The sequence below is a fragment of the Tetrao urogallus genome (assembly GCF_951394365.1).
Source record: "Tetrao urogallus genome assembly, chromosome: 2".
NCBI classification, from domain to species: domain Eukaryota; kingdom Metazoa; phylum Chordata; class Aves; order Galliformes; family Phasianidae; genus Tetrao; species Tetrao urogallus.
Window position 1 is genome coordinate 86,974,783 of NC_136814.1, and position 9,249 is coordinate 86,984,031.

Sequence of the window (9,249 nt, forward strand, 5' to 3'; positions counted from 1 at the left end):
TATTTTAAAGACTAAATAAGAGTTGAATTTATTTTACTGTTTCCAAATACGTTTTTCAGAGCTGGTATTAAAATTAGAATGATATATTTTTTCTACAGAACACGACAGAGTATTCTTCCTGGAGAATAAATGTCCTTGTTATCAAATAAGCTCACCAAAAAATGTCAGATAAGAAATTCTTTCTCTGAAAAATGTTGGCTTTTCAGAACTTCTTTAATTATAAAAATTGATGGAAGTCTGAGTGCGAGCTGTTAGGACTGGTCTGACAACATCCAACTCCTGCCTCTGTTTTTTGTCTTATAACTTGGTAACTACGCTGACACAGAGATGTGCTGTTGTTTAAATGTGCTGTTTTGCAGCAGTTGCTGTAAAAGCCCATCTGAGTCAGAGGCTAATCGAACAAATCTACCAGATGAAGTATTACACGAAGTCTAGTCAAAAGAAAGTCTTCTCTTTCCGTGACTTCCACACCCCCGATGCCTCTCCCTTCCCATGCAGTCACTTCTACCTTTTCTATCTCTTCCTCTCTCTTCTTTCCATCTCCCATGGTATGAAATTCCTCTGGGATGTAGAGACCTGGTTTTAAACTAGCCAAATGTGAAGGTAAAATACTACAGCGTATTTTCCAACCCACAAATAAGGTTCATATGGGTTCAGAGGATTCAAAGTTCAAACCTTTGTGGAAATGTATCAGGAGATGTGAGCCAGCATCCTTGAAAGCCAAGGCAAGCTTTCATGGGAGCAGTGACCTACCTGATAAACAGGACATGACTGTGAATCCCCCTATCAGTCCATTTCCTTCCCTTTGCCCAGAGGTAAGCAGCTCAGTGCAACAAAACATGGAACTGAAGTGCCAGCTTCTTTCTGTTTCCCGCTGGTTATTTCAGATGCTTGTTTCACAGAGCACACTGGCTTTTGCACAGCCCACCCTCAGATGTCACCATCGCCAAGCAGTGCTCAGGGAGCCCAGGCACCCAAAGCAGGGTAATCTGATGGTCTCCCTACGCTTACCTGGCACGAGCATTACCTGGTGTGGATATGTCATCTTCACCTTTCCCTCCTGCCTTGACCCTGAACATGACAGTTGTCCGCGTTTGCCCCCCTGGTTTCTGAAGGCTGGGCAGACTGGGGAAACTTAATGCCTGTGCCTGGGCAGAGGCAGGGAGCGAGGCACCGAGAGGAGGGGTCATTTTAAAGAGCACTCGAGCTCAGGCTGCGGTCTCTTTTGCTCGCTGTGACAGCAAAGGGTCACAGTAGAAACCACAAGCTGGGACTTACCAGGTGGCCTCTGATCTTCCTCTCTTCTTTTTACCACCTTTCCTGTCTTTGTCTTCTCATTTTTCCTAGGAAGAGTCAATTTCACTGGCAGCGTCTTGGACAGCTCTGAGACAACCTATTTCTGAGGAGGGTAAGGGGTTTTTAACTCCTCACGTTGATAGCGTTTAGAAGATAGCATATTAAAGGGGGGAAGGTTGTGTGTTTGAGTGTGCTGTTTGGGGACCGTCAGCGTCCTTTGGCATGAGTTGCTGTTAATCTAAAGTAAATCAGGTGAAGGCAAACAGCTATAGGAAAGGAAATTATCCAGGGCTTTCAAAGCTCAGCAACAAGGAGTTGTAACACGTTTGTTTGGTTTGATTCGCTGGTTCTGAATTTCCTGTTGCTTGTGCTTTATGCACTGAGGTAGCCAGTGCAATTGCTGCTGATGGAAAAGTAATTTTCAGGAAAAAAAACTTTGGAGAGTGGACCTTTTTTACCAAATTAAACACATGCTTTGAATATTTAAATAAGGTCTACAAGGAATACAGTATTTAAATAAGCTCTACAAGTGAAGCAATAAACATTAAGTGACGGATTTATTGGAATGTTTAAGTTATGGGCCTCTAAAAATATGTAGAACTACAAGTCTGTCTGCCAAAATAATACATTGCCTTGCCAGCAATAAACTTGTGGCTATTAGTATGTCCAAAGACACCCAATGGTTCTGTTTTGCTTTTATTCTATGTCAACGATTATACATTGCAGGGCAGACAGCATAGTTTTATTGCAAAAAGTTGCATTCAACAACCAAGTGGACTAAAGCACCAGATGCACCTCCGATTGAACCTGTCTTAAAATGGCAAGCTGCTGGGAGGCTGCTATTCCTGGAGGTGACTCTGATAGCTCTCAACAGATGCAGCTTCTGGAATGCAGCCGGGGGGGGGAGGCAGGGAGCAGCTGACCCCAGTGCTGGCACCCAGACATTTGGGGACTGCAGCTGACGTCAGCATGCGCTGACACTGACACTTCCAGCACACATGGCCTTCTCCCTCTCCTGCTCTGCACGCAGTCGTCACCCAGCAGAAGAAGAAAAAAATGCCTGGTACTCACAGGCAGCAACCATTCCTTTCTAAAATTAAATCAGCATTTTTTTTTATGTGCTGTGCACTTAAGGGAAAATCAGTGTGCTGAGACTTCAGATTGAAATGTGATCAAACTTTTTTTAAGTTGATCTGAAACGATCCAGAATGTTTTATCGTGAATTAGCATTTCTCTGTGCTCCGTCTGCTATGAGCACAAAGGTCGCAAAGAAAACCAGCTTGAGCGAGTTGTTTTAAAATCAATGGCTGTATCAAAGATAAATGTTATACCTGTTGTATGTATTGGAACGCTGATCTCAGCAATTCCGTTTTAACTCTGTTACTGAAGATCAGCACTTTCCTTCAATGTGTTTTTGCATACATAGATATATATTTAGGAAGCTCCTTTGAGAACTGGTTAAGGATCACATCGCTTGTGTTTGACAAAAACCAGGCTCTGCATTTCAGCAAGAACTGGAACTTGTCCAGAGTTGATAAGTGTAATTCAAATTCAAAATATGCGTGACTTTTTTTCAGATAAAAGTTAGACAGCATCTCTTCTCCATCAATCTCCAGAAAATCCTAAAAATAACATTATAACCATTTCAAATTACAGACAACAAGAAGCAGAGAGAGGGTCTGTGAGTAGAAGATATTTGCAAATCTGACATGGGAAATAGAATATCATCATATTTTATAAAATATTTTATCATCATAAATTATAAAAAGTTGAAGCAATTTGGAACAGATTTTAAATTTAAAATCAGCATAAGATCGTACCTGTAATTCACTTTCTTATCTTTTATGTTACCATCTCCTAAAGAATTTCCCCACTCTTAGTATTTCCTGGTTACACTCTGAATTCACTTACCTGTAAATCTATATTAGTCCTGCAGCGAGGATGAACAGAAGTAGGGGCCCATATTTTTCTTATACTTCGGATCTAGAACCTGGCTCATTTCAGAACTGTACACTCTGGCATACTCATTTAATGTTTATTAGGAAGAGAGTTTAACTCTTTGAATGTGTTGACGATAATTACTATTTTCATCTCATTATTAAAAAGAAAAGGAATTGTGGAATTACTTGTGATGTATTCTTCATAATTTGAACATGCATTGTTACAGATAAGCAGCTACATTACCATCCAGGAGAGTACAACAATTAATAGGCAGATAGACTACCCTGTGTATTTTGATTCTGTGGCCTTTGTATGTATTGACAACGATTAGATCTGTTGCATAATCACTCGGGTATTAAATTTCACAACTGCAGTGCAGCTCTAAACGTTTTCGCTTTATTTTTAGCGAGCTCTTGGCTGTAATATTTCATTGCAGTCATGGCACCTAAGAAGAAGAACGTGAAGAAGAACAAAGCAGCAGGTATCAGTGAAATGACTATCATTGTGGAAGATGGCCCCCTCAGCAAACTAAATGGATTGAATGGACTCCTGGATGGAGGCAATGGTTTCAGCTGCGTCTCGTCTGAAGTTTCTGACCCGTCATACAGCCCAAACCTCTTGGAAGGTCTAAGCAGAATGAGACTAGAAAATTTTCTTTGTGACTTGACTATCAGTACCAAAACCAAATCTTTCAGCGTTCATAAGGTGGTGATGGCTTCAATCAGTGACTACTTTCACAACATCTTAAAGAAAGATCCGTCCACTCAGAGAGTAGACCTCAATGATGTATCTCCATTGGGTCTGGCTACTGTTATCACCTACGCTTACACTGGAAAGCTCACTCTCTCACTTTATACGATAGGTAGTATTATTTCCACAGCAATTTATCTTCAGATTCACACCCTTGTAAAGATGTGCTGTGATTTTCTAACCCAAGAAATCAGTGTTGAGAATTGTATGTACATTGCCAATATTGCAGAAACGTATGGACTGAAAACAACCAAGGAAGCTGCACACAAATTTATTAGAGACAACTTCATTGAATTTTCAGAAACAGATCAGTTCTTAAAACTTACTTTTGATCAGATTAATGAACTTCTTGCAGATGATGACTTGCAGTTGCCTTCTGAAATTGTTGCATTCCAGATTGCAATAAAATGGCTGGAATTTGACCAAAAAAGAGTAAAGTTTGCTGCTGATCTCTTAGGTAACATTCGTTTTGGTACTATCTCAGCTCAAGACCTTGTCAATTATGTCCAAACTGTTCCAAGAATGATGCAAGACGCAGATTGCCATAAGCTCCTGGTAGATGCCATGAACTATCATTTGCTTCCCTATCATCAGAATACACTTCAGTCTAGAAGAACAAGGATTCGTGGAGGTTTCAGAGTGCTAGTTACCGTTGGGGGACGCCCTGCTCTAACAGAGAAGTCTCTCAGCAGAGACATCTTATACAGAGATCCTGAAAATGGATGGAAGAAGCTTAGTGAAATGCCCGCTAAAAGTTTTAACCAGTGCGTGACGGTGATGGATGGATTTCTTTACGTGGCCGGCGGGGAAGACCAGAATGATGCCAGGAACCAAGCCAAGCATGCGGTCAGCAATTTCTGCAGGTAACTCCTTTGTTTGTTTGTTTGTTTGTTTGTTTTTAACAATACTTATTTACTCCACACAGTGCAGGGAGATAGGCCAAGCTGAACTGTGACGTGCAGCATGATCAGATCAGACACGTGGAAAGATGGGGTGGAGGAGCTATAGGTGCTATTCTTTATTAAATTTTGAGTGAACAAAACAGTGCAACTGAAATGCACAATAGCTTCACCATGATGCACAATGAGAAGTGAGGAAGTGAGAAATTAATAAGGGAGGTTCTGAAGTAGCACTGCAATGCATTAGATCAGATGAGACTTTAAATTCCAAGAGCTGATGATGCCTCACAGAAAACTCTGAAAAATATTATAATTCTGACTTTCTATGCACCACCACTTGTATTTTTAACATCTCTCACGATGCATTTCATATCTTTTAGCTTTTGATTTATGAAGAGCTTAGAAACAATGAAGGCTGAATGTCTCTTGTACAAGACACTCCAAACAATACCCTGCTTACAGTTCTTATCTGTAGCCATCCAAGAACTGCACAAGCGATAGCAAATACTTGTCACTTGTCTAACACGTACTAGTCAAATGATGATTTTGGTGATGGCTTTTGAATAGCTTAGCCTAAAAGTTAGTGGCACATAGTAGCTTGAAGCAGGAGTTGAAAAAATTTATTTTCTATCTAGTAACAGACTATGGACACACAATACAAACATGCAGCCCAACAATGCTTCCTTTTCTACTCCCAGAAAAGAACATTCCATTCAGATAACTTCTCCCAAAGAGGACCACCAACATATAAAATTAATGAAAAAGGGAAGTTATCTAGATCATTTCTATTGTAATCTAATTTATCAGAAGAAAATATATTACCTAAAGGAGATTACACTGTTGCTCTCCAAGCTTCTGCCTCTGAGCTATGCCTCAAATTCTATCAAGTCGTGTGCTTGGTGCATACCTGGGTTGTGCAGAGGAATGGTGGAATTCTTGTGGTCTGCTCAGTGTTCCAATCCCTCTTCTGCCATTAACTTTGGCAATGCTAATTAATATGAATATGTATGTGCACTTGCTTTCAGAGTTTTACCAATAATAATATATAACAACTAACAATTACTGTTTGCTCTCCCATAGTCTTTTCCTCATTCGCTGATCCACTCAGCACGCAACAGGAAAAATGTAAGGGTCCACCAATGTACCTTACAAAACCCCTTGCCCTAAGGAAATGTAATTTTCTATTTGCTACTTCACAACTGCTTATTGAATAGTCAAAGACAGAGAATGTTCTTTAAGATAGATATAGTGTTAGGAAGCAAAGATGTTCTCTCCGCATAAATCTTAATTGGCAGAAGTGGCAGGAGGAAACACCATTTAGAAAGTACTAAGAAGGTGCTAATACAAATCACCGCTCAGTGCTTTTTAAAACTCTGAATCCATTTTGACAGCTTTTCAGTAGGTTTAAATTGCAAAATTTTACAATTTCTACTGTATTTTAAAAGTATCACTTTCTGATTACGAAGAGTTTATTACACAAACTCAGTTTTCAGAAGAGTCAGATTTGTTTTATTTAAATAATACTGATTGTGAATGGCATAAACACATTTTCCTCCAATAAAGAACTAAATGTATTTGGAAATTTAAGCAGGGATGGCAGTTTCATTCCATTGACTTCTACCGGGCTAAAAAAGTAGCTGCACGTTATTGATTTAGCGTTCCTCAACCACAGCAGTAGGGGGACAGACATAGGACTGTGGAATGTACCACAGCTGCACGTGAGATGGACACTCTCTGTTTTTACCCTTGTAGATACGATCCTCGTTTCAACACCTGGATTCACCTGGCAAATATGAATCAGAAGCGTACCCACTTCAGCCTGAATGTGTTCAATGGCCTCCTGTTTGCAGTGGGCGGTCGCAACTTGGAAGGTTGTCTCTCCTCGATGGAGTGCTACGTGCCTGCAACTAATCAGTGGCAGATGAAGGCACCCCTGGAGGTGCCCCGGTGCTGCCATGCCAGTGCCGTGGTGGATGGTAGGATCCTGGTCACAGGAGGGTACATTAATAATGCTTACTCTCGTTCGGTGTGCATGTATGACCCCAGCAATGATAGCTGGCAGGATAAGTCCAGCCTTAGCACCCCTCGGGGGTGGCACTGTGCCGTGTCCCTGCTGGAGAGGGTCTATGTCATGGGTGGGTCACAGCTGGGGGGGAGAGGGGAAAGGATCGACGTCCTTCCTGTGGAGTGTTACAGCCCTTACACGGGGCAGTGGAGTTATGTGGCACCCCTCCAAACTGGAGTTAGCACAGCCGGTGCTTCAATGCTGGATGGGAAAATTTACTTAGTGGGGGGCTGGAATGAGATAGAGAAAAAATATAAGAAGTGTATTCAGTGCTATAACCCAGATCTCAATGAGTGGACGGAGGAAGACGAGCTGCCTGAAGCCACTGTGGGAGTATCCTGTTGTACTATATCCATGCCCAACACCAAGACAAGGGAGTCCAGAGCAAGCTCAGTCTCTTCTGTACCAGTCAGTATTTAAATCTTGGTCAAACCAGCAACCAGTACAAATGTTTACCAGCATAGCAGTATAATTAACCCTTTAAGTAGCATTTATGAGCTTATACAGAAAAAAAAAAAAAAAACCAATTGACTTTGCAACAGTATTAACACTGCAAATTTGCCAGTTTTCATGACCTTTAAGACATATGCTGTAAAACAACCTATTAGGGAAAAGATGAATTTACTTAGCAGGAAGAGAGTTAAGCCATAACTGCAGAGAGAATTTCATTCTGTTCCTGACTTTGCCACTGACTCACTGTGTTATCTGTGGCAAATCACACTTTCTTTGTGCCTTGATTTCCTTACCTGTAAAATAGAGATAAATTTGCTTCAGAAGATTGTTGTGAGGCTTTTTTTAATACTGAGTTTTAAATGCTTTCTCAACTCAAAATGAAAGTCAAATGTTGGTAGTAATAAATCTCAACAGAAATTAGAAATGTGCCATGTCAACATAAAATTGGTCAGTTTTGTTATTTTTTAAGCTTTTAGTATTTTGAGAAACAAAAAAAAAAAAAAAAAGGAAAAAGGAAAAAAATACAAAAAAACCTGCATATAGCATGTGCATACTTTACTTTTTGGAGCACTGATATTCACAGAAAATTTGTCAAAACTTTTTCTTCTTCAGAAGCTAGTAAGAGATCCCTATCTTCTGCATGAGAACCTTTAATTCTCTTATCTGATGCTGTGACATGGCTTTCAAGACCAGAATCCACAAAATACATGAGCTTCTGTAAGCATTATGTCCAGCCCTGAGGTCTTCCTTGGGTGCTACGTTGCTCTCTTGGCCTCCGTGTGTACACCGTGGAGCAGACAAACACCTCCTCCTCCTCCTCATGCCAGGGAGACTCTCCTGTTGCTCCAGATGGAAGACATGAAGGCCATCCAGTGTGTCTCCTCTTCCCCTACTCTACCCCACCTTTGTAGAAATGTACCTCTGGGTTGTCTTCTCTTGTGAGAAGGCCCACTGCAGAAGCCAGGAGGTGCCACAACAGGGACAAAATCTGGAAACTGAGTTCATGCCAGGAGGCACCGAGGGCTAAATGGTATCTCAGGATGGAGAAAGTGCACGGAGCATCTCTCCTACTCTACTGTTCTGAAAAAGAAAATTTCCCTGTGAGGTGATGAACAAAGATTAAATGAAGACTGCTTTTAAGCATAGGATAGATGTGTGGAAAGCCATGAATCACGGGAAACTGGATGAAATCAAAGAGACATTCCTTAATAGTAACCCAGAGATCTTAACACTTTTCTTACCAGGTGTAGGCACAACATCACACAAACTAACATTTTTCTTCATGTATCATTAAGTATCTCCTTTTGAATTCTCTGCTAGAGCCCTATTTATGTTTTGAGGAGCTCTTGGGCACATTTTCCAAAGGCTAGATTAACTCAGATTAATTTCCAAGAACTTTTTTCCTAATCTCAATGGACAGTGGAGGTATTCGTGTAGTCAAAGGGATATGCAGCCCACAGAGTCCCTGGTGAATTTGATTCTAAAGGACTGCTGTCAGTATAATATGCTTACATCCTTCTGTTTGAGAAGAAGTAAAGTTAGATAATAAAATGATTTAGTATAACAAAAAGGGTAACAATTCACTCAACATGTGCAACAGTTTATTTCATTTGCAAAAGAGAAGTGCTGTAAAATTGCCTGTATGTACAGACTTTGCTGAGACAAGCATTTAAAGGACTCTCCTACTCAGTACTTTGTAGCTTTGTTACAACTCCATACTGAGCATGACACAGTTTGTTAGGGATGAAGTAATTCACGCTGTCCTTTGCAATTACACTGAATGGTACTTGATCCTGTTTTCCAATCCTAACTAAGAATCCACATCTGCATCCTGCAGACTGCAGA

The 9,249-nt window shown here is 40.7% G+C and overlaps 1 protein-coding gene across 1 annotated transcript; it reads left to right on the plus strand.

The window, feature by feature from the left end:
* Positions 1-3,675: 3,675 nt before the first annotated feature.
* Positions 3,676-7,412, plus strand: KLHL31 (kelch like family member 31; the record flags this gene model as incomplete). The annotated part of the gene is made up of 2 exons (XM_079549938.1): positions 3,676-4,850; positions 6,639-7,412. The coding sequence occupies 2 exons, from the start codon at positions 3,676-3,678 to the stop codon at positions 7,369-7,371; spliced, it is 1,908 nt and encodes a 635-aa protein (XP_079406064.1). The 3' UTR covers positions 7,372-7,412.
* Positions 7,413-9,249: the final 1,837 nt, after the last annotated feature.